The sequence below is a fragment of the Fundulus heteroclitus genome, chromosome 4, assembly GCF_011125445.2.
Source record: "Fundulus heteroclitus isolate FHET01 chromosome 4, MU-UCD_Fhet_4.1, whole genome shotgun sequence".
Lineage (NCBI taxonomy): Eukaryota > Metazoa > Chordata > Actinopteri > Cyprinodontiformes > Fundulidae > Fundulus > Fundulus heteroclitus.
This window is the reverse complement of record NC_046364.1, coordinates 14,031,923-14,056,338: the sequence shown is the minus strand read 5'-3', so window position 1 is coordinate 14,056,338 and position 24,416 is coordinate 14,031,923. Positions and strand designations below refer to the sequence as shown.

General features: G+C 45.4%; 2 protein-coding genes across 5 annotated transcripts in view; one reads left to right on the top strand and one right to left on the bottom strand.

The window, feature by feature from the left end:
• Positions 1–13,232, top strand: part of ly75 (lymphocyte antigen 75) — a 29,970-nt gene extending 16,738 nt beyond the window's left edge. The window contains exons 17-36 of the mRNA XM_036136096.1: positions 353–473; positions 840–875; positions 974–1,143; positions 2,483–2,550; positions 2,660–2,733; positions 3,276–3,412; positions 3,696–3,801; positions 4,899–5,062; positions 5,194–5,323; positions 5,646–5,881; positions 5,997–6,159; positions 6,433–6,597; positions 6,693–6,812; positions 7,105–7,293; positions 7,388–7,611; positions 7,721–7,922; positions 8,046–8,198; positions 8,346–8,462; positions 11,132–11,311; positions 11,422–13,232. Coding sequence (XP_035991989.1) covers positions 353–473; positions 840–875; positions 974–1,143; positions 2,483–2,550; positions 2,660–2,733; positions 3,276–3,412; positions 3,696–3,801; positions 4,899–5,062; positions 5,194–5,323; positions 5,646–5,881; positions 5,997–6,159; positions 6,433–6,597; positions 6,693–6,812; positions 7,105–7,293; positions 7,388–7,611; positions 7,721–7,922; positions 8,046–8,198; positions 8,346–8,462; positions 11,132–11,311; positions 11,422–11,594 — 2,928 coding nt within the window. The 3' untranslated portion in view covers positions 11,595–13,232. The remainder of the gene's footprint in view (positions 1–352; positions 474–839; positions 876–973; positions 1,144–2,482; positions 2,551–2,659; positions 2,734–3,275; positions 3,413–3,695; positions 3,802–4,898; positions 5,063–5,193; positions 5,324–5,645; positions 5,882–5,996; positions 6,160–6,432; positions 6,598–6,692; positions 6,813–7,104; positions 7,294–7,387; positions 7,612–7,720; positions 7,923–8,045; positions 8,199–8,345; positions 8,463–11,131; positions 11,312–11,421) is intronic.
• A 3,058-nt stretch (positions 13,233–16,290) lies between these two features.
• marchf7 (membrane-associated ring finger (C3HC4) 7) lies at positions 16,291–24,063 on the bottom strand. 4 transcript variants are annotated; one of them, XM_012874391.3, is made up of 11 exons: positions 23,952–24,063; positions 21,840–22,071; positions 20,772–20,915; positions 20,468–20,639; positions 20,027–20,200; positions 18,807–19,929; positions 18,478–18,650; positions 17,776–17,879; positions 17,326–17,430; positions 17,048–17,096; positions 16,291–16,921 (listed from the first exon to the last, which is right to left on the bottom strand). In XM_012874391.3, the coding sequence occupies exons 2-11, from the start codon at positions 22,017–22,019 to the stop codon at positions 16,833–16,835; spliced, it is 2,313 nt and encodes a 770-aa protein (XP_012729845.2). In that variant the 5' UTR covers positions 22,020–22,071; positions 23,952–24,063; the 3' UTR covers positions 16,291–16,832. The 4 variants fall into 4 exon arrangements, with proteins under 4 accessions (XP_012729845.2, XP_012729844.2, XP_035991988.1 ...); XM_012874390.3 differs by having other exon boundaries at positions 21,840–22,036; XM_036136095.1 differs by lacking the exon at positions 23,952–24,063 and adding an exon at positions 22,352–23,063 and having other exon boundaries at positions 21,840–22,036.
• Positions 24,064–24,416: the final 353 nt, after the last annotated feature.

Genomic DNA, 24,416 nt, shown 5'->3' with positions numbered 1-24,416 from the left:
ATGACGAAACGTTCCTGGGTCTGCGTCCTGATTGGTTGGGAGGGTTTAATGACTGTAATATTAACCTATATGGCTAGAATGTAAAAGGAAGGAAAACTGTTATTCTATTGAACTTTTCATTGACCCCTTTTTTTTCTGTCACCGATATACATCCATCGATCAATATATATTATTGAATTATCATCCAGCCCTAATCTAAGATTAGCACGCTGCACACTGTTTATCAGTCTTTTATCCTGTTCATCAATCTGAATGACTGAATGACTCTTTTTGTTTTCCACTGAACGATTAGTTTCACTCTGTTAAAATATCCTTGTGTTGTTGTTGTTTTTTCTGAACGTCTCCCCAATAGACAATGAAGAGAACCTTAACACACGTGCTGCTGTTCTTTCATGACATACACCTCCCGCCGTTCTTCGCCACGCCGTTTCACTGTGACGCGCGGCTGGAGTGGGTCTGCCAGATCCCCCGCGGTGAGTGGCTCCGTTTAACTCCGTTTAACTCCGTTTTGCACGAGTCGGCAAGACACTTGTAAGAAGTCTGCTGCTGGTTGTGCTCCTGTGGCGCAGTGGTAGAGAGCACAGCCCATATACGGAGGCCACACGTCTTCCCCCCCCTCTCTCAAACCCCATTTCCTGTCAGCCTACTTTGAAAAAATGAGTCACTAGTGCCACAAAAACCCAGATAAAAGAAAAAAAGTCTACTGATAACCAAGCAGATTACTGTGTGATTGGGGGAAGTTAATATTAATGGATCTCCCACAGCAAAATACGTGAAGCCATGTGTGTTCTTTGTTTAATTTTATGCCTCTAAATCTGTGTTTGTCCGTGCTTTAACAGGAATTGCACCAAAGAATCCCGAGTGGTACAGGCCTGGTAAATACCACGTCGTTTTATAAAAGTCCTGCCTTCATTCTTCGTTCATCGGTTCATTTCTCACACTGGCATGTTTTTGCTGTCGTTGTGTTTCTCAGACGGGCACCATGAGACCTCCGTCTTCATGGATGGAGCCGAGTTCTGGTTTGTAACGGATCTCAAGCTAACTTTCGATCAAGCAACGCTCTATTGCAATTTAAATGGCAGCAAGCTGGCTGCCCCAGCAACCATGAGCGCAGCCGCGAAGATCCAGGAAAAGCTTTTATCTGTAAGTCCCACAAGATGCCCTTTGGTCCTGATTTATGTCTTACCATATTAGATTTTTTTGGTCCTTTTTGACGATGAAATAAAAGGCAGAAATGCAGTGTATAAACACTGAACTAACATGCATGTTGTAAATTAAAATGTGATTATAAACCAAGCTGGTGTTATAATAGAAATCCCCAGCACCTCCCCTGCCAACATTGCTGAACTTTTACAATCCATTTCAATTTAAAAGCACACAACTGAAAGTTTACTGCATTTTTGCACCATTATTATCTTGCACTGCCAACACTCAACTTTTGAAATGAATGCCTTTTTGCACCACTATTTTTGCACCATAAACATGGTTCAACATTCTTCTGCACACTTTTTTTTTAAATATAACTGCTTTTTTCCTGCACTGTTACATTCTTATCACTGCCGCACTTTATATTGTAATGTTATTTTAGTTCTATTGCAATCTCATTACATTGTCGTAAGCTGTATGCAACGAAATTTCATCTCGTATGCACTCTGTACATACAAAATGACAATAAAGTTTGTCTAAGTCTAAGTCTAAATTACCATCCAAAATTGCCTAAAATTCAATTATTAAAGAGGAAAAACTTGAACCCAACTAAAAGTCAGATTTAAGATGACAGTCTTAGCAATCAGTGGATCAGGTGAGGATCTTCAGGAAGACTTTTCGACAGGCAAGGGCTATAAAACAGCAACTTTCTGTATATTTATGATAGTCTTTAAAAAGATAACGGTCGTTGACCTCGCTTCAAACGAGCACAGCAAGAGAGACGTAGCGCTCAGACTTCAGAGCGCGTGGCTTGAAATGTCCAATTCACAAAGAAGACAAAAAAAATCATTTAAGATATATTTAACTCAATAAACGCGTGATTTTTCCGAGCCAAAACAAACGCCTCCCGCTTTAGCCACCAGGGTTTCATCTGTGGGTGTAAGTGTTATGGTACAGCAGCCGTGGTTCATAAAACTAAAATATAAAGATAGTTCTGAACACAAAGGGGGGAAAAAGTCTGTCGTCGTTTTCATTCCTAAGGGGAATTTATGGCTGATTTTCAACCCTGAAGGCCCACTGCCAGTCTTTCCCCCTCTCTCTCTTTAGGGTCATGGGAAACAAAAATGTAGTTGTGAGAATGCAGCTGGAAGCAGTTAAACAGCACAACCCATACAAATACAATACAAATACTCACATGCTGCAAAGTTTAGCCAAATAAACCCCTGCTGGAGTAATTAAACATATGGCACCTTATGTCTGGATTATATGTTTCATACATATGATGTGGATAAATGAAAATGAACAATAATTGTGTTGTTTGGAAACTCTTCAACAGGTGGCAGAGTCAAAGGATCAGAAGTGGTGGATTGATATGACGAACTTTGGGCAACTATTCCCCGCTCGGTTAGTAAAAACAGCCGCGCGTACCTCCAATGTTTATGTCATGCAAATTGCACCGTGTCTGTGTTAAAACATCTTAAATCATTTCTGACTGAACTAATGTTTGTTCCAGCTTCAGGTACAGGTTTTACCGTCCCGACATTTTGGGCCGATGCACTTCCATCCGTCCAGAGAGGCCTTTTCCGGGTAACTTGAAATTCTACTTCCTGTTCCACTAAACAGCAAAACAACAACAAAGTCAAAGTTAATAAACCTATTCTCAAAGTGTGAGAAGAACATCCCTCGCTTCCGCGTTTTAGCTCGGACATGTGACCGATCCTCGGGTTCAAAGGTCAATTACAAGGAAGTGGGATACGCTTTGGTTTTTATTATTCTGTTTACTGCTTCTTGCAGGTTTTATTTCACATCAGCCTTCAACAGCAGCACAACAACACAATCCTCCCCTGGCTTTACCTCCGGGGAATAATAAAAATCAAAGCGATCGCTGAAAGTCATTATTTCTCTACAGACTTTAATATTCAAAGACACGAAAGTAATATTTGTAACTTTCTTGTGTGTTAAACAAAACCCCAGAAACAGCTTAGGTTGTTCTTTGTGACATTTAAATTCGGTGTTTAATGTAAGGGGAGTAAATGACAGCGATGTTTCTACAGATGTTTGTCCGCAGTAGCTTGCCGGCGGTAGACGTATTCGCGAGCGCTGATTCTGCCCTTCGTTCTACGTTGCAGAAACCGATCAAAGTTGCCTGCAGAAAAATCCATTTGTGTGTGAAAGGCACAACGTGACGTCGGTGGAGAAAAACCCAGATAAAGGCCATCCTGAAGCATTACCGTGTGAAAACGGCTCCGTCACCTTCAGGGATAAGGTTTGACACCTCGACCGACACCAACAGAGTGGACCCGCTCACGCTGATCATTTTCCTTTTGCGTCCGTATTGATTCCTTAAGACATCGACGTTGAAAATTTGTTTTTTTTAAAGTGTTGCACCTTCCTGTAGGACTCCCCGCTCCTCTGCGTATCACTTTAATTTCCAGCAATTTGAGTTACTCTGGAAATGTTTTTTTTTTCATACTGCACGTTGATCAGGTCGATACTAGTAGGGGATCTCCCTGAGCTTAGATCTAAAATGTCTGTGTTGTTTTTTCCAGTGCTACACTCTGATGAACATGAGCTCTGTAACGTTCAAACTCGCCAATGAAGAATGCCAGTCTGTGAGGGGAACCCTGGTCTCTATATCAGACCAGGTGGAACAAGGTAAGGACTTTGTTGACCATGCCTTTTGTTCTTCATTTTTTATCTGCACACCTACTTTCTTTTTTTTTTCAACGTTTATTTATGCTTTAACATGTGGTACAATATAAGGACAGAGCAATAGTTATATAGTTAACAGTGTACATTAAACATACAAATATAATTGGGCTAGAACAAACCCAAATATACCCACATATATATCCCTACACAAAATACAAAAAGAAAAAAAATAATTAAATAAATAAATAATAATAACAATTAAAAAAGTAATAATAATAAAAAATAAAATAAAAAAATAAATAAAAGGATCAAGTCAGGGCAAACCTATTGCGTTAGCGGGCAGAAACCGATATATATAAAAGGTAAATAGAATAAAAATAACCACAGTATTGAATCTATGTAAATCTTTTTTCCCCCAATCCCTACAGACAAACACAAAAAAAAAGAAAAAAACACATTTTCTCAGGTGCCGGGGGACAATGCCGTTAATATATCAGACAAACTTAACTCAAGAGAGAAGATGAAAGTAAAAAAAAAAGAAAAAAAAAAGACATTGATAAGAATAATAAACATCAGCTACATACTTATCAGTCTGGAATATTTGGTAAATTAATCTTTCTAAGGACTTTTAACAAGGGCTTCTGCACACTTTTTTCCACTGTCATTACATTAGAGTCTGGAATTATCCTTGGTAATAAATCATCCACATGAGCCTAACCCCAAACGTATTTACCTTAGAGTTAGGCATGCACTTTACCACAATTTTACCACTTGTTCTTAACCTAACAAATCACTTTTTCTTTCTCTTTTTTTATTGCTGGTGCAGCTGCTTGTTTTTCCAACAAAACGTGAAAGCTTTTCCTTCCAAAATGTGGTGGCTCAACAAAGGATTTCACCTGAGAGAAAAAAAACGTTAGAAGTGTATTAATCGTTGTGTTAAACCTTTCAATGAGATAAAAAACACACAGCAAAAAAAAAACTAAACAAAAGAAAACAAAATGATGCTGTCAACGAGTAAAAATGAAAGCAATCTGTTAAAGAGGGATGTAAATAACGCCGTGTGTTCCCAGCCTGCATCATTTCTTTTATGTGCATTCTAGACTTCATCAACACTCTCCTGCCGAGGTTGCAACCAATGGAGAGAATATGGATCGGTCTGAGAATCAAGCAGAGCAGCACAGAATGGGTGGATCAGAAGGACCCAGTTAACTACATTAATTTCAACCCCCTGATTCTGGGCATGCACAGGGCCGTGGGAGTCAATGTAAGCGCTACACTCCCTTCGCTTTTTTTAGGGTAGTGTTAAGAGTTGTGCAACTTTTACTTTCCTGTTCCCTGTATGTCTGTCTTCAAAGATTCCCATTGTCCCTTCTGACTGCTTTCGTTTTTCGTCAGAGATTGGATCCGGAGAGTTCAGCCATTTGCGGTTTCCTGATCAACAATCCCGACTCGGACATGCTGGGGAGCTGGGACTACGCTCCCTGCTCTCACACTCAGAATCTGGGCATTTGCCAACACTATACAGGTAAGGTTTTTCCTGTTTCCTCCAGAAAGTGAGATGTTAAAGTTGTGGAGGGATCCTCGTGTCAAATTGTATAAACGTGCCCAAGAGAAACACTGCAGCCAGCAAACGATGGTGGACGAAACATGGTGGTCACGTTCATGCACCAAAACTGACCCGGACCTCATTTTTTATTAACCTTTTATTAAGAAGACGCAAAACATTGCTTTAAAAAAAGTAAATTGAAATGCTATTGTTTTGATTAAACTCCAGGAAAAAAGACCGATCCCTATTACATCCTCCTTAAAGTGATGTTGTTTTTTTTCCTACTTTTTTTTCAATACAGATCCAGTGGAGAAGCCAGTTACCCCTGAAGAGGGTGATAGTTTTTCACCTTTCCAGGTCCATAACTACACCTTCCAGTTGGTCCTCAAAAATATGACCTGGCCTGATGCTTTAGACCAATGCAAGAGTAGAAAAATGTATCCGGCCAGGGTTCCCGACGCCTTCATACAGTCCCACCTCAGTGTGAACGTGCATCGCGCAGGAACCCCCATGTGGATCGGCCTTTACAGTGAAGATGTACGTGCCTCCCCCCACCTCACCCAAAACAAACAAACAAACAAACAAACACAAAGAAACAATGAATTCTCCATTCCTACAGTTCTTTTTGTGAGACCTTTTTCTTTGTGTTCAGGCTGGGCTGCACTACCGGTGGACCGACCACAGTCACACCCTGTTCAGTCGATGGTCTCCGGACAAAACCAGCGGATCGTGCGTGTACCTGGACACAGACGGTTTCTGGAAAGCCACAGAATGCGAGGATATGCTTGGAGGCGTCATCTGCTACAAATCGCCCGGTGAGTGCAGCTCTGAAGCGCAGACAAACGGGAATACCATGAACAACAACGAAACGCTATGGTCGCTTGTTCCTGCCGAATTCCTAAAGGGATGAAAGGAAGCTGCACTGTCTGAGTAATCCTGAAAGCTTGATGTGTTCACTATTAAGAGGGCAAATCAAACAATTATCTAAATCAACCTAAAAGTAGCAGGGTCTTTAGATTATTTTATTTTTTTACCAATAAAAATCTGAATTTGCTCCATAAATACAAATGTGCACTCATCTTTCCTAGATGAGGTCATTGCCTCGCCGGAGCGCCCTACTACAAAGTGCCCTCACAACATCAACGGCCCAAACTGGATTCCCTGGGGGAACAACTGCTACACCTTCCAGCTCGGCCAAGACAGATGGGAAGGTTTTCACAGGGGAAACGTTGAGAAAACCTGCCAAAAACTTCGTAAGAGTCGGGCGTCGAGTCGCTCGTTATCGCCTTGAAGTTTTGGACCGCCGCGTCTCCGTGACGTTTCTGTCTTTGATCGCCTGTGTTTTCAGATGCAAACGCTTCCATCCTGACCATCAGGAGCGAGCAGGAGAACAGGTTCATCGCGGGCAAGCTCGAGCCGTATAAAAGCCTGGTCCAGTTTGTTTGGCTGGGGATGTTCAAAAATCAGGGTAGGCGATTTTATTTAGATTGTGTGGTTTACTGTTCTTGGAAAAACTATTTTTCCCCTTAAAGAATTTTATTTTGCTGGATTGTCACACTTGCATGGTTCAGATCATTAAAAAGTTTAAAACCATATATATATAACTCAAGTTAATACAAAATTGAGGTTTTAAATGGTATATTTTTTCACTTTGTGACAACAAAGCAAAAAAAAAAAAAAAGAAGATCTCTTTAAGGGGGGCAAGTTCTTCTTTCCAGTGTCCCTGTGTGTGGAGTGAGAGTAATGCTATTCTGTTCTAGATAACCAGACCATGTGGTACGATGGCACCAATGTCCAGTACTCCAACTGGGCCGGAGGCCGACCTGATCTAAATGGCACCTCCATCGCTCTGCTCGCCTCTGACGGCACCTGGATGCTAAAACCAGACAAACCACACCTATTTGAGAATTTCAGGCAAAAGTCCATTGTTGTCTGCAAGCTGGATAACGGTCAGTATGTCACGTCTAACGTCATAATTTAGAAAAACGTGTTGTATCACCTCATTGTATTTGATGCAAAGTCCTTATTCGCTTCGTTTCAAAGAGTCCAAAAAGGAGTACAAGCGTTCAACCAAGGACCTGAGGGTCTACAACAGCCTGTCACATGAGGTCATCACCAACCCGCTGACCTGGTATCAGGCGCTGGAGGAGTGTCGTAAGCGCGGCGGACACCTGGCAAGTGTTCGTGACCCAAAGCACAAGGATCACCTGAAGCTCATCGCCAAGACGGACGGCTTCCCGCTCTGGATTGGCCTGTCGGACCAGGATGTAAGACTTTCCATGGAGAATAGATAACGATGACCTGGGCAGCACGAGAACACCATCTGACTAGACTTTCTGCCTCCTAACTCTAACCTCTTGTGATTTCTTCGGACAGGTCAGTGGCTCAGCGTTCGAGTGGTCAGACGGGATCAAGTTTGAGAACAATTTAGATATCAAAGAATCGCTGACGGACTTCAGCTTAAAGCAGGCCAATTGCGTTCTGCTAAACCCCGCCGGAGACTGGGTGAAAACCAGCTGTGACACCAAACAGGACGGCGCCATCTGCTACACCACCAACACAACAACGCCGTCCCAAAGTGAGCCAACAACCTCTTGTTTTCCTCTGCGGTGGCTTTCAAAGCCACCTTCCTGTGATCGTTGTTTTGTGTCGGGCGACGTGGGCCGCTGCTCATTTAGTCTCTGTCGTTGCTGCCAAACAGGTGCCAAGCTGCAGACTGCCGACCGCTGCCCTCAGAGCGACGGGGCGTCCAAATGGGTCCAGCATCAGGACCACTGTTACTTATTCGATGGGAGCTTCTTTAACTACAGCGTCTACAGCATGCAACAGGCCAAGACAATCTGCCAGGAGTTGGGTGAGCTGAACCGTATTAATAGCCCAATAGAACCAGACTCAACGAACACATTGATCTATTTTATACTGATACGCTTTTGGTTGTTGATTTGCATCTGAACGACCTCAAGTCCAGGGACCGATTTTTATTTGTGTTCTCTGCCGACAGATGCTGACCTACTGACGATCACGACCAAACAGGAGAACGACATTTTGAACGAGTACCTCATCGCTGACCCTCTCATCACCAGTCGAGTGTGGCTCGACGTCAAAGTGGATTCTCAAGGTAAAGCCTGTCTTTTAGAACAAAGGTAGCAACTAAACTATCCAAGTACCTTTAGATCATGTAATTATGCCAGCCCCCGCCTCAAGTGGAGGAGATAAGGTGTCTCGGTGTCTTGTTCGAGAGTGACGGTTGGTTGGTTGGTTGGTTGGTTGGTTGGTTGGTTGGTTGGTTGGTTGGTTGGTTGGTTGGTTGGTTGGAACGAGGGAAAGTCAGATCGAGGCTTCGTCTGCAATAATGAGGGCGCTGCTCTTGTCTGTTGCGCTGAAGCAAGAACTGAGCCAAAAAGCAAAACTCTTGATTTCCTGATCCGAATACTTTCCATCCTTCACCCGTGACCGAAAGAACAAGATCCTGAAATAAGCTCCATACGGAAGGTGGCCAGGCACATCAGAAACAGAATGAGGGGCTTTGCCATTCGGGGAGAGCTCCAAGTAGAGCCTCTGCTTCTCTGCATCGAAAGGAACCAGACAGGCAGGTTTGGACATCTGATCTGGATGCCCCCCAGGGAGGCGTGTTAAAAAGATAACGTTACATTCAAAGCACTATTTATGCTGATTTTCACCCCGTATAACATGTCCTTAAAGGTATAGTGGACAGTCTTTTTTTAGTTTCAAGTTCTGGGGGGGTGTCACCTTACCTATTGGTTGTCCCACATGCCAATCATTGTGACGCGCTCTTTCTTAGTTTCCGCTTGCTCACTGTGCATGCACACTTCTAGTGTTTATGTATCCGGTTAGCTTCGGTGTTAGCCGCTCATCGTAGCTCCGCTGCTCTCACCGTATACTTTGAAAATGGTTGAGTGTCACAAGACACGAATCACTTACACGTTTATGAGGAGAAGAGGAAGGCCTCAATGGAAAGAAATAAGCCCAGAGTGGATTTGGGAGATTCTATCATGGGATCCTCCTGAGGAGCGGAAGATCAGCTAAGATGTTCTTCTTGCGCATGCGCAGTTATTAAAAAAGGGACTTGGTCATTTCTTACCTCCATTTCCGGAAGAGTTGTCCACTATACCTTTAATATTCATGTTTAATTGAGTCTGGTTTGGAAGCCACCTTGCTTCCACACATCTTTTCATCTCTTCCCAGAAAGTCTCTTGGGGGATGAGATCAGAGATTTGGGAGGAACACTCCCGAAACATGGACTTTTCTGTCCTTAGGCCCCTCTGTAAATAGTTTAACGGTATGCTTGGGGGTCAGTGTCCATCTGGAAACCTCATTTGTGTCCAGGCCTTCCCATCCTGGACTGGACATGTAGCTGCAGTATTTCTACATGCCTTTATTTCCTGTGAGGTCTAGTCATTGCGGCGTCAAACCAGCCGCTTGTAAGGCTTCTCAGACTAACAAGCTTTCCTGCTTTTCGTCAAAACATAACAAAAAATGATGACCAAATGCTTTCTTGTGTCTTTGTCCCTGTGTCCATTAATCTGACTTTTTAGGTTGATTTTGGAGAGCTGAGTGTCCTTTCACCCCATGCTGGCACAGGACTCATTTCACTGTGGATAATTCAATTCAATTCAATTTTATTTATATAGCGCCAAATCATGAAACATGTCATCTCAAGGCACTTTACAAAGTCAAGTTCAATCATATTATACCGATTGGGTCAGATTATACAGATTGGTCAAAAATGTCCTATATAAGGAAACCAGTTGATTGCTTCAAAGTCCCCACAAGCAGCATTCACTCCTGGGGAACCGTAGAGCCACAGGGAGAGTCGTCTGCATTGTACATGGCTTTGCTGCAATCCCTCATACTGAGCAAGCATGAAGCGACAGTGGGAAGAAAAACCACCCATTAACGGGGAAAAAAACCTCCGGCAGAACCGGGCTCAGTATGAACGGTCATCTGCCTCGACCAACTGGGGTTACAGAAGACAGAACAGAGACACAACAAGAGAAACAAAAAAGCACAGAAGCACACATTGATCTAGTAATCTGTTCTACATTAGATGGTAATAGCGGGTGAGCCGTCTTCTCTGGATGATGTCACAGTTAACAGAACGCCAGACCAGGTGTACCTACTATGAAGAAAAAGAGAGAGAGCAAAAAGTTAAAAGCTGAAATGACGACAGTCATTTCAATGTAATACAATGCAAAACTGGAGAACAGTAGAAATCAGTAGAGTGAGAAAATTAGACCCTGATGTCCTCCAGCAGCCTAGGCCTATCACAGCACAACTATAGAGATAGCTCAGGGTATGAGCTATCTCTATGGCACTTAATATTAGTAAAACAAATAATAAAGATCACCACTAACTAACTAACTTGTTTTGGTGCAAAAAAAATGTTGATTTAAACCAAAGACGATTGGGAAACACTTCTAACGCTGCTGTCACAACATTTGGAGCACAGCTTCACATATTGCACACCATAGTTTGTTGTCAGGTTAGATTAAGGTGATCGATACCACAAGACACGTAGGCTGTGCAACAAGTGCTTTTTTTTTTTGTAACTATGATTTCTGTAATCTTCAAAGTGGGTTTAGCTAACGGTTATTTGTTTTTAAAAGTGTTTCATTCAGTAAAACTCAAGCCAAATTCCCACCACCACTTATGATAGACAAGAAGAAAATTGTGAGGAACTATTGATGAAGATCTCTGAGAGTAGCAAAATAAAAAATCATGTACCTGAATCCATTTGTGATATCTCCATCCGTTGCGTCCTCTCAGGTAACCCTGTGTCTGGAATCGGCTCCACTCTGTCTTACACGAACCTGAAGCTCGAGATGCGGCCTCCGCAGAGGCAGCAGGGGCTGAACTGTGTTGTCATGATAGCGGGAGACGGTGGAGGCTGGAAACTGGCCAGCTGTGAGTCCACCAAGAGCCGTGTGGTCTGCAAAACTCAAGCGAGTGAGTATCCTATCGCTGTAAATTCAGTGGAACCAAAAACGTTCCATTTGAATAATTTTGGTGTAGAAAAAACAACAACCTGACGTTTTGACTCCTGTTTTGGTCGTCAGAGTCGGGAGGCTCTCCTGTGGCGCTGGGATTCTTCATCGTGGTCCTCCTCGCTCTCCTCTTCGCCGTCGGCTTTATCATCTACAAGAAGAGGCGGTCTTACTTCTCCTCGGCGGTGCGCTACACGAGGACCTTCAACGATGCAGACACCACCAGCATAATAACGGATGAATGAGCCCGTCTCAGTGCTCGGCCTCAGGGACTACTCGCGTGCCTGCGTTATGCGGATTCTGCTACTCAACAAGACGGGATGCGGCCTTCCCAGAGTTTTTATTATTTATTTTTTCTCGCTCTTGCCTTAAAAAAAAAATTATCCTTACAATTATGTTAAGATCTGTAAATATTGTTTTGGAAAGCTGAACCCAGCCGTGTGCAGCTGAAAGCCTGAGAGTCCCGATGTCAGAGAGGAGATTCGCGTAGAACCAGAGCAGGTTTTAGGAGGATGGAGTTTTTAGATAATTTCTCTGAGAAGTGGTGGGGGGGGGGAAAGTCCCCCGACGAGTTTTATGGGACTTTATGGCCCACCGACAAGCTGCAAACGTCACACAACTGCTGATGTTTGATGGGGTTCATTAGGGAGTATTTCTGAGGATCACACCATTAATTTGGCTCACTGAAGTGATACCCAGACTATGGGATGGAGAGAAATGATGAACCTCTCACGTTTACAAAGGCAGCAGACATATCTGAGTACCGGTCTGCAGTATTCCTCTCAGATCTTTTACCACGATGACGTGTACCCCTCCCTTTCCATTGATGCAACCTTTTAATCTGCGACCCATGCGCGCACAGAGCCTAAACAGGAAAGGAAAACCATTCCCATCGTCATATTGTCTATCAGCTGTGAAAGTTTTAGGTATTAGCCCTGCTATGTCAGACCCCGTTAGACCCCCCCCCTCCCCCCCATTCGGTCCTAACAGGGGTTGAAACGCACCGACAGGTGAGCCACTTCAAACTACGACAAACCAAACTTGCGGTTCTTTCTGTGAATAGAAACTTGCTCAAACTCATGCGTCCCACTCACAGACCGTGGGCACCTTCAACTACAGCCCGAGTGTTTTACAGAAGAACTGCTTCACTTCCATGTGCTGTCACACACCCAGTTAGAATGAAGAAGCTGCAAGCTGTGGGTTTTATTAAAAGATGTATTTATATATGTATAATTGGGGCGGGGAAGGGAGTTTCCCCATGTTGTCGTGTCCACTGGGACTAAGGTTCACTTTTCGAGGTTAAATGCTCAGCGATCTCAAACGGGAAGAAAATCCAGTTTGTTCATTTTAATTACAGGTGAACCGTGTCTTTCAACGGCTGAACAAAATGAACAGTTTCTGTTTTGCGTTAACAACGCAGTAGTTGTCAGCATATGGATGACATCTCTGTACTGATTAACTAAGAGCAACGAGCACTGCCTCAGCCTAAAACGTATCGCCACCCGTCTGCATCCTTTCTGCAGCTCTGCCTTATCTATGCACATAACTACTGATCAAGAGTGCACTTTAATGTGTTTGGGGAGGGGGTGGGAGGATCCCCTTCTGTAAGCACAAGGTTTTGAGATGATTGACGTTTAGACTGTACTATTTACTGTCAATGCTTTGTATATGTGTCGTGTTTTTTTTTTTTGTTTTGCTTTTTTCATTAAAGTGAACCAAAGATGGCACGTGAATGTTAAAAGCTGCTCTTTATTAGCAGCTGCCTTAGTTTGACTTGTTAACCAATATCAAAATGCAAGCTGTTGATTTTACTTCTATGGTCTGAGAAGAAACTAATTTTTAATCCGGTACAGTAGCCTTTCAAATAAAATTTCCTCTTTGAATTTTGTACTGTAATTATTTTTTTCGGCTATAGGAGAAAGTTATTTTTGTTGTTTGTTGGTTTTTTTTCCAGTGTCCTGTCTAGCAATGTGGCAATAGGAATTGATGTCTCAATGCCAGATAAAGCTCGACAGATTTTGCTTTCACAAGTGGAGCGAACAGCTTTCGCCATAGTGCTCCACTTGATTTATGCTTGTAAATGGCTTTATTGTGATTCCTGCAGGGAGAATTTCAAATTATATGGACACTACAATGGGAGAGTAAAGGAAGAACAAGAAGAGAAAAAAAGAAAGGGAAGAGGTGAAAGAAAGAAGAGATAAAAGGGATAGAACGATAAAACGTTCTTCGTCTGCTCCGTCACCTGGAAAGAGAGATGCAAAAAGAACAGCACAACCAACAGACATAAAGCAACAGATACAATCGAATAACACCTAGATGCCATTGCTAAATCATATGTACTATTATTTAAGCTGACATGTGTAAAGTGAAACCTGAAAAAAGAAAGTGAAAGAACATAAATAAATAAATTACAGGCTTTCTGTATATAAGTGAACACTTAATACCTGGAACCCTGCACCAGGGGCACCCCGCCCCCCAGGGGGCCAGGCCCCGCGAAGCACCCACCGGGAATGGGCCGGCACACACCCGGGAACCCGCCCCAAACCTGAGGCCCCCCAACGCGCCAGAGGGCCAAGGCGCCTGCCAACGCAGCGGAGGAGGGCAGGACGTGGGGGGATGGGCTCCGCACCTAGCGGAGACTTGAGATGTTCTTGGGAGAGGGAGCGGACCGGACCCATACCTGGAAGAAGAAAAAAAACTCTTTCACACCATCCCTCCCTATTGCCACACTTACCACACACAGATTTACAAAAAAAAAAGATGCTGTACACACATTCCCACATAACACTCGCATCCAACACTTACAAGAGGGGGGGGGGGGTCACCACAATTCAACTATACGACTGCCTGTGCCCGACCCCCGGCCCCGCCCCCGGACCAGACGCCCCCCCGGATCAGGCCAACAAGAGGGGGGCCAACACGACTCGTACGGGCCACCCAGCCAGAACCCCCCTCACCCCCTAAATACCTAATAAACCCCCTCCCTCCCCCACCTTACCCTAGCCACCCCTGCCCCCCACCCCTCCTGGGGGGAGCAGAGGCGTCAGCCCCAGACCTGGCAAGCCGCTGACTACCCACAGCATCCCCCGCCAAGACCCCGGACACAGTGGCCCACACCTCCTCCAGGCCCCAGACTCCTTGCCGCCATCGGAGAACGGGGGTGTGCAAAAGACCTCGATCCTCCCTACGCCCGCTCAGATGTTGTGTTGTTGCATGTTGTTCTCAAGTGTGTTTAAAAACTGGGAGCGCCGAAGAGGGTGCACGGCACAGCCCACCCCCCCTCCAGAAGGAAGCTGGTGCCAGAACACCCCCTCCAAGCAACTGCCCAGAACCCTCAATGTCTAAGTGCGAGAAGAGGTGAAGGGAGCTGTCCGAGGCGAGGCTCACACAACATAAGCCCCCCCACCCCCCATACCATGGCCTACATGAATGTGCGTTGTGAAAATGTTTGGAATGAAAGTGTCTAAAATGCATGATAAAATATTTTTGTTGATCTAATATATTAGAAGAAACCGACTAGCTCACGGGTCACCAGTCTTTTTGAAACCGAGAGCCACTTCATCGGTACCGTGTCACGGGCAGGGCTGACCTTTGAACTAGAAGCTAGAGTCAGTGCTCACCATGTTTGCAATGCTTTTATTTTAGTCACTGTAAATATATAAAAATGCAAGTGATTGCTGAAGTAGACCAACATACAACATTTTAGATGCTGCTCACTGGAGGGTTGTGCTAGTTTTAGAAGAGGCTTGGGGGCCTCGGGGCCCACCTGGTGCTCGCCGTCTCCGTGTTGGTGACCCCTGGACTAGATGGTGCTAAAAACCATTTGCAAATCAATAGTTAAGCTGCCTGACTCTGGCAGGCAGTTTATGAATATCTAAATCCAAAAGGTACAATAATGGTAAATGTTATGTGAATATTGATCTGTGTTTTTTTTTTGAGGCACTAATGGCTTTTATGAAAGTAGGCTGACAAGGGGGGCTGAGAAACAAGAAGACAGCAAAACTCCACAGTCAGCAGCATGGAGGAGTAAGGCCCCCATAGTGCCCTAATCCAGGTTTTAATCATTTTAACCTTTCCTTTAAAGGATGATCACAACCCCCCACTTCCCTAAAAACACTAAAAAAAGTCAGGTGATGAAGTATGAAGGGTTTGTCTCTGATGCACACAAGGTAATATTTGAACTAATACATAAGAGGAAACTTAAATCCAATTTATTTTATGTTCCCTAGCCCTAACCCTGTAACTCCAAATGGACAATTTGATCCAAATATTTGAGACATTTCTTGAACATAAACTTACCATTTTACACATCCTATATTAAAATGCAGAAAATAAGGAAAATGCATGTTTTGTCTAATGGCGTCTGACGGTGTTTTTCCCCCCACACCATAAAGACGTGTAAAAAAACAATTCCTTTGTAAAAATTGAAATCAAAAACTTTAAATTTAATCATTAAACAAAATGTATTGTAATGTTAAGTTCTTGACTATGTTCACGCACAGAGCTGTAATACTTTTCATTGTGATTCAGACAGGCGCAGTTCATTTTACGGATGCGGTTTTAGCGCATATTCAGACAGAAACTGAAAAACCAGAGGTGGGGCTGCGGAGAGCCGAAGTGTGTTGGTATGGGCGTGTTTACCTGCTGGACCGCTGTGAAACAATCAAATAACTTTTTATTCCTCAGATTTTTTTTTAAGCGCTCTGTTATTGTTACTCTGTGCTGCTCTACCAAAGTGTAGCTTGCTGACTTTTTTTTTCCTCGAAGATTGGGGGTGCGTCAAGCCGTTTTGGGCATGCGCGGCTGAAAAAGTTTCGGAACCCCTGGTCTAATGCATCAATTACGATAAAACTTAAAAATTTTGCATTAGCAGCCGTGTTTCAGTAAACCTATATGCTGAACCCCCGGTACCTGCATCAGTTCTAAAACATCTGACACGAGTAGTTTGCCATCCATCTTTATTTCCAAACTGAAAAGCTTAAAACTAGATTTCTAATACAGTGAGCATTTATAAGAAAAATGTTAATGACGTCAAGTTGTGGGCCTTTATTTTTATTTTTTTTTATTTCTAGAAAGGAAAGCAACAAAAAAATGACCACATTTTATTTTCCCACTTAAATCATCTTTCATCACAGCTGAAGTAAAAATGACTTGTCCTCATGTAACCATTAAAGCACTTGTGGTATAACCATTAGAAATACTTTAATTTGTTTAAAATAAAGTGCACAATCAAAACAAAAACAGACAAAGTGGTCTTATTCAAAATATGCATTCATTTATCCCAAGTTTGCATATGTGCAAAAAGCCAGCAGAGACAATGGCGAGACGGTCTGTGCACGTGGCATTCCTCTTTCCTCTGCAGCTGCGCCACAGCGTGATGAAGACATCGTCAAAGCGAAGGGCGGAAAAACCGAGCGAGCTCCGAAACGGCGTGGAGGAACCTCTCTTGGCGTCACCTCCATTTAAAACCCACGTCAAGACGATCAGTACTCCTCCAGATCGTCGTCCAGGTCGGAGAAGTCAACAGACGGACGGCTGTCCGGCCCTTCATCGTCGCTTTCTCCGGTGGGAGCTGCGATTTAAAAACATGCCGTTAAAGTCTGCCGCCACCGCTTTTAATCGCAGCTTGGTAAGAGCAGAGGTTTACTTCAATGCAAGCTCAGAAAAAAAAAAAAAAAGTCAACTTTAAGCAACATACTTTCAAGACTGTCCATGTGTTCATGAAGGATTCTCACCAGGTTGAACAACTGATGAGAAAGGAAACATTTCGTCTGTTTTTCAACATTTGAAGTCGCACATGAATGTTAATCACAATCTTCACAGTCTAAGTGTGCGTCTGATTACATGCAAATCCTGCGTAGAGTCGCCCAAAACGGAGTAAAAACTTTTTTTTTTTTTTTTTTTAAACGGTAGATTTGAGAGAAACGAGTGAATTTGGCGGCACGGCCGAGTACGAGCGGCAGAGCGTTCCCTCACCCCGGCGGCGTCGACGGCTCCGAGCACGTCGGAGAAGCGCTGCTCACAGAAGTGTAGCAGGACCACCAGGTAGAGGCCGCTGCTGATGAACTCGTCATATTCTGACTGCGGAGCAAGAAGAAGAAACCAAGCCATCCGTTACTGACGCCACAGCTCCATCCACATAAAACCCTTTTGTCAACTGTGAGCCTTCAGCAGATCTGTTGTAGAAACACCAAACATTTAGTTCATTTTCAACCTGCACACGTTCCACTGCTCCTTACAGCCGCGTAGAACCTGGGACGCTGATTTAAACTACAACTCTATCCAAATGCCACCAGGCGGGGAAATAAAGCTGCAGCTCGACTCGTTTAGGCTCTTTAAATGGAAATTATAAGATGGCTTAGCCTTAAAAGTCCGTGTCTGCTTATTTAAAGTCGTGATGGCGTAGCAGCCGTTGGGAGGACTCACCTGGACGTGCGTCCGGTACAACTCCTGGATGTCGAAGTTGTCGATATTCAGGCGCAGCTTCTCCTTACAGAGCTCGCACGTCGTGATCGCTTCAAGGTTGGTTCCTGGCAGAGAAAGAAGGGAGAAATTACACATTTTTCTTCCAGCCCAGTACCAGAGATTAAAATCTAAAATAGTTTGCTGAAAAAAAAAAAAAAAGTGGAAAGAGTGGAAATTTCAAAATATAAAAAAAGTAAAAACCAGCACAGGAGGAGAAAGAGGCTGGGAACGTATCTATGGAGGGTTTCATTTAAGACTTTAAAGGCTTTTTAACGCCAACAATCAATTGCAGATCTACATGAATAAACCAACTTGGTAACTTTAGACAGATTTAACTTGATTAATAACTTAGAGATAACTGTCGACTGACGATGGTTTAGGACTTTGAAGCACAGAAGCTGTCAGCTCACGTGTCAAACTACTGAAATCCTTGTTTTCAAACCTGTCAGTCAACGCTGGATAATTCACCATAGTAACCAGAAAAGGGGATTTTTGGATCCAATACTTTCTTTAGGTGTGATAAGAAATTCATGAAACCTTTTTAGGACCCTGCTGAACACAAGACCCGATTTAACTGTTTAAAACAAATTATTCTGTCTTGAATGTGTTGAATTGAGTAGTAAATTGGTGTCATTTAGCCCAGCCATCGGGGGGCCGGGTTACCTGAGCTGATCTTGGAGCGCAGCCACCTCTTGATGCATTCCTGGTGGACGTACTGCAGGCTGCCAGTGCAGCGGCACGGCTGGATCAGCGGGTTGGAGGAGGAAGACTCCTCCCGCATCTGGCAGATCCGGCACAGGTCTCCCTCCTCCTCGTCTGAGTCCTCCATCAGCAGTCTGCGGCGGGCAAAGAGGAATGATTATTCACCGTTTGTTCTCAGCCTTAAAAACAAAATAAAAACCTCTGAGCCAGAAACGCGCATCAGTAGGAGACAAACAACGAAAGCAACAAGGAAATAAGCCGACAGACAGCCAAACGTAGGAGCTGATTACCTCTCTTTGATGCGGCGCAGCTTCTCCTGGTCCCTGCTGGGCGGAGTCTTCTCCTTCTGGCCTTCCGGCTGCCTCTCCACGCGTCCCACCGAGTCTGAAAGGTTCTCCAGGACTGACAGTCTGCGGCGCGGCGAGAACACAGCTTCAAGTTCAGGTAAGGTTTCCCTCTCTGTTCTGTCAGCGTAGGGATCAGCAAAACCCTCCAAAGCGAATGCCCCTTCTTCCTCTTCATCATCATCCTCCTCATCGTCATCCTCCTCCTCTTCATCATCATCATCGTCGTCCTCCTCCTCATCCTGTGATGCCTTGAGCTCCAGGCCATCCCACCTTCTGAGGAGATGCTGCGGCCGGCTGTAGCTGTCTTCTGAGCGCGAGCCGTCTTCCCTGGCGTACCTTCTGAGGCGAGACAGGAGGGGGGGGCAGCGGCCCCTGAAGGAGGACGACAGCCAGGACGAGCTCCTCCCTCCTCCGTTGCTGCTGCTCACAGACGGCTCCCTCCATGAGGCCATCCTGGGCCGGCTCAGGCCGCTGCCACCTGTGCTTTCCTGGATGGTGGAGAGCTCGGCTCTGTGGTTCCTGAAGCTATCCGCGGTCGTGCCGCCACCTCCCACGTCGTGGTCCGCGCCGGACGTCCCGGCCCCCTCGTCGCTGTCCACGGACTCCCCGCTAGTGGACGGACTGTCGTCCTCCAGCGAGCGAGCGCTGGACGAGCCGCTGGACGAGTCCTGGCTGGAGCGGCGTGAGAACAGACGGGACAACAGGCGGCGCGTGGTGCTGCGGCCGTCCGGCTCGCCGCCGTCGGCGGCCGGCCGGGGGAGGGCGGCCTCCGGTCGGCTCAGGGGGCTCTGCTGCCAGGGGCTGTGGGAGGAGTGGGAGGAGAACGCGCCCGGGGACTTAGGGGTTCGCGGCGGTTCCTGAGATGAACGCAGAGAGGACGACGGGCTCGTGAAGCGCTCCGCTGTGCGGCTGCTGGAGTCATGCGCCCGCGACGACGTCTGCTGGGAGGCTGAGGACGAGGCGCGGCACGTCAGGGAGCTCTCCCTCACAGCGGAGGAGGAGTAGGAGGTGGCTTCTTTAGGGCGTGCTCCCTGTGCATATGTGGACATCACCCTGTCTGTCTGGTCTGAAGTAGGAGAGAGGAGGAAAGAGAACAACGTTAACCGAACAAGTCCAAAACGGCCGTAGCGTCCGAACGCGTTTCCATGCCAACCAGTGCGTACACAGCGAGGAGCCCAGTCCGGGAGTCCTGACTCTTCGGTCTGCCAGAGACGACAGGGTGGGCTCTGTCTTTGTCTCTCGCTCTCTGGACGACAGCGGCTTAGAGGAGGAAGGCGACGGCCTCGAGAGTAAACGATAGGAACTCCACGACGAGTCCAGAGAGTCACTCGCACCTGCTGGAAACAAATATTTCACCAGATTTATGTCTACAAATCAACTTAGCATTGATGGACCAGATTCAATCTGCTCTGGACTAAACATCGATCCATTAGATAGAAGTGAAGGACTGCCCCCTCCCTAAAAAGCCCACCTATGATAAAGTGAACTAGGAGCAGCTCTGGGTCCATATGAGCTGCGTTCGATCTTCTACATGTGTAGCAGAATCTCAGCTGGGATAAATCACCAAGAACTGCTTTGGATCAATAGTGGGAGCTCTAACAAACCTCTGCTGCTGCTGCTGAGCACATTACTGGAGTAGCTGGATCCAGGAACCGCGGTGCTGGGCGTTCTGGAGTACAGCTGGTTGCTGTATGAAAGCTTCGCCCTTTTCGATTCTGCATCGTCGCTGGCGTTCAACACGCCCGAGCAAATCCCTGATCTCCCAGCAGACTCAGTCTGATGAGAGGAGAAGAGAAAAAAAAAAAAAACGTTTGAATGACTTTTCCTTTACCGCCAACCTGAAATCTCCTGGTAGATCAGTGAAACCATGCAGCCGTGTGACCACAAATGAAAGGCAGGCTCCAGTACCGCTTTGCTCCGACTGCGGAGGGATGATTCAGCCCAGGGGCTGTCGTAAGATCTGCCGGAGGACGTCAGCGACGGCAGCTTCCAGCTGGGGGAGCGCGTGTCGGAGCCGCCGTAATCTCGCGACGAGCTCAGGAGGCGAGAACTCTTTGGAAGAAGACACGAGCGAACACAAAGCATTAGTCAGCGCTCACAGCTTCCCTTTATGCTACTTCCCTTTATGAAAATGATGCATTAAACACTGATAGATTGACTGTTATTCTTTGACTGCAAAAAACCTCAGTGATACCCAGAATGCAAAAAAATCCTGAAAACTCGTTTTTTTTTATATTTAATAATAAAAATTAGCAGGTTGAGGCAGACAGGACGATGGGGCAGAATGTTTCCTTTAAAATGAGCTCCAAACGACATTACAGAAGTCGCCTTACTCCTTTAAGTAAAGCTGATTGGAGTCATGTAGATTCCTGAGGTAACCACACCTGTACTCTGACTGAAAAAGGATCAACAACAATCAGAAGCAACAAAATGTGCTTCACTACTTCATTCTCCCTATATTTTGTTTTAGAATAAAAAAGATAAACAAGAACGATTCAACAAGGCCCTGAGACCAAAAAAGAAAAAAAAAAAAGTAACACTATCTTCTGAAACGAACCTCGGTGAGAGGCAGGACTGAAATACACACAAGGAATCTAGGCTGTCCTAAAAAAAGAGCCCCGGGGTGTCGGCTGATATATGCAGTCAGCTACTGTATCATGCACCACAGGGAACCTGTAAGGAGAGAGCTCCTTTAAATGCTCGCTCTTTGGAGAGAGGGAAGGACACGGCATGTTGTTCAGAAAGAGAAATGCACCAAAAAAAAAGTTACACATGAGCTGTCATGGCTAAGAGAAACATGCATTCAGAAAAATACTTAAAATGACTTCTATCAGGTTAAAGCTCAGTTTAAAGGATATATTATGAAGGAAAATGCTCATAAATGACACCTAAAGCATAAAAAAGGCAGGTCAGAGTACGTGGAATCTTTAAAACCTTTGTAGTACAACAAAAGCCAGAGCGTTACGTGACGACTACCTGTTTATCGGCGTCTGCTTTGTAGGGCGAAGACGCTCTCGGGAAGCGCTCGTTGCTCAGCACCGGCTCCCTGCCGTAGCGCCGGCTGGAGCCCAGCGACGTGGAGACGGCCGGAGCGAAGCTGTAGGACGATCTGGAGCTGGACAGGCAGAACGGAAGTCTCCGAGACCTGGAGTCCATCGCGGGTCGCTTCGAACCTTGGCACAGTCGAGACGAGAAGCCAGAGGATATTCTTGAAAACAAAGCAACGTCTTAACAGGCGGCTGTCAGTGTCAGAAGAACGACAGGGGGACAAGACCCCCTGGGCAGGCGTCTAAAGGGTCCGTCCCTTCTGCCCGTTTCCACTACGCCGTGCGGAGCAGGACTGGCCCCGTGACGGTGCGTCAGTAAACACCGGAGCCTGCCGCCACGCCGCTTCCCGGACTTGGCATCAAAGCGGCCGCGCCTATCTTTAGGACTACGAACTCTGTCACAGCAACACGACACTGAGCCCACACACAAAAAACACACACCTTGGGTTGGCGTGCAGGCAGAGTGGGTAAGCCAGTGGGGTTTTCAACCAACACCTTCCACATGGAGTCAGATGCCACAGCAGAACTAGTTGAAAAGGGACGGCTTGAGAGCTTCTCGCCTCTGGCCATACAACTAGTCGCTCCCCGGCAGCGACACGGATATTAGCCCGGCCACCTGTGGTAAATATAACTCAGCTGGGCAGCGGATCAGGACGCTCAAATCATGACAAGTAAGCAGAGCAAGGTGAACATTTTGGATGGCTCATAAATCAGGCCGATATTTGCCTTTACCTCCCCCCTCCTCCTCTTTCTTTTTATCCATTTATTTTTAATAGACGTGCATGATCAGTCCTGCCTGAACCTACTTAGATCGTCTCTGCGGAGGCAGGCCCTTTGGCGCGCGGCACAGCCTGGAAACAGGAAATAAATGGGCGTAAACACGGTTAACAGGGAACCTTCAATCAGCGGCACTGGTGGCGATCGGATTACAGCTGGCAATGGGTCTCAGGTAAAACCAAGTCATACGCAGATCTTTTACACGCCGACACTTTAATCCTAGATAATTTAAATAAATACTACCAGAAATATCAGCCACCCAATGTACAGATATAGGAATTGGCCATAAAATAAAAAAACTCAGTGGACCTCTACCTATATGGCAAAAGGTTATTTTTGTTTGTTTTTCTCTTTTAGGACATTCGATACTTGGAACTAGGGCTGAGGAATATATTGAATGGTGATTTATTTTTTATTTTTTTTAAAGAGATAAAATGAGATTACAGTGTTTTATATCAATATGGTCCATGTTACTTGGTAATTACACTTTTATGTATTCCAGTAGGTTATTTTTCAGCAGTTTCTCACATTTATCTGCATCTGTTTGTTTACAAAAAAAGTGCCTGTGAGACGACTTTTGGGATGAAGCTTTGATTTAGAGATGCCTTTTACTTAATACTTTAACTTTACAAAAAGAAAAACAAATATCGGACATTCAGCCTAAAAAATATCGATTTTTTTTTTTTTTTTTTTAATCCATATCGCCCAGCCCTGCTCTTGGAGCCAGGGTGCAAGGTTTGATGGGAGGAGAGGGCAGACGCCCTTCGTTTACCTTGCCTGCTTCGTTTCTGACGCCATGCTTCAACATGCCTCGGTCGGTGTGGGGGAATACAAACACGAAACCTTCCCGACTGTTCATACACGGCAGACGACGCCATGGCGAATTTCAGCTTTCATCATCGCAGATTATCGCCGTCAAACGAGGCTTCCGCCTTCTCGTTGCTCTCGTTTCATTAGCAGTTTACAAACAGCTTGAATAAAACCCAAACGGTCGGGGCGGTTGGCTTCACCCAAAGAAAGGTTGCCGTTGGTGTCGCGAGGGAATAAAACGGGTGGCACGAGGCGGTTTTCGTGTCGAAGTAACAGGCTGGGTAACGGTCACAGCCCCCCGGGTTAGCTTCCCTCCGCGGCCGCTACCCTGCTGCCACTTTCACCGCAACGCTCAGCGTTGACTCGGACGCCGAGCCGTGTTTGCTTTAATCATCCTTTAGCGCGAAGGGTAAACGTGCGTAAAGATGAGCGAAACACGGCGGTGTGTCCTCACCTCGTCTTTGAGCTCTTCCTTGTTTAAGCCCAACTGTCAGGAACTATGGCGTCCGCCTTCCGTGTCCTGCTGACGCAGAAGGTGAAGTGCGCTGCGTCGGCCCAGTGGGAGGGCCTTTTATATGAGAGGCTTTTTTCTTATGTCTGTCTCTTGCTGCTTTTTTTTATCTAAAATGTATACCAAAAAAGTATCTGCAAAGACGTATACAACTGTTATGGACATTTTTACGACGCCCTTCGCTTTTTTTTTGTTCATCATGTAGCTTCCCGGCGGAGGAAAGCAGCGCCCCCGTGTGGCTCTAAGGGGAAATAGCTCTTTTTTGTTTCATTGGGTTTTTAACAACGCAGTAAATCGTGGCATATTTTTAAGGTAACGCCAGTCAGTTCTATCAACAAAAGTTTAGTTCGTCCTTAAAAAAAAGGTTTGAACAATATTAATATTTCACACATCCCCAAGAATCAACTG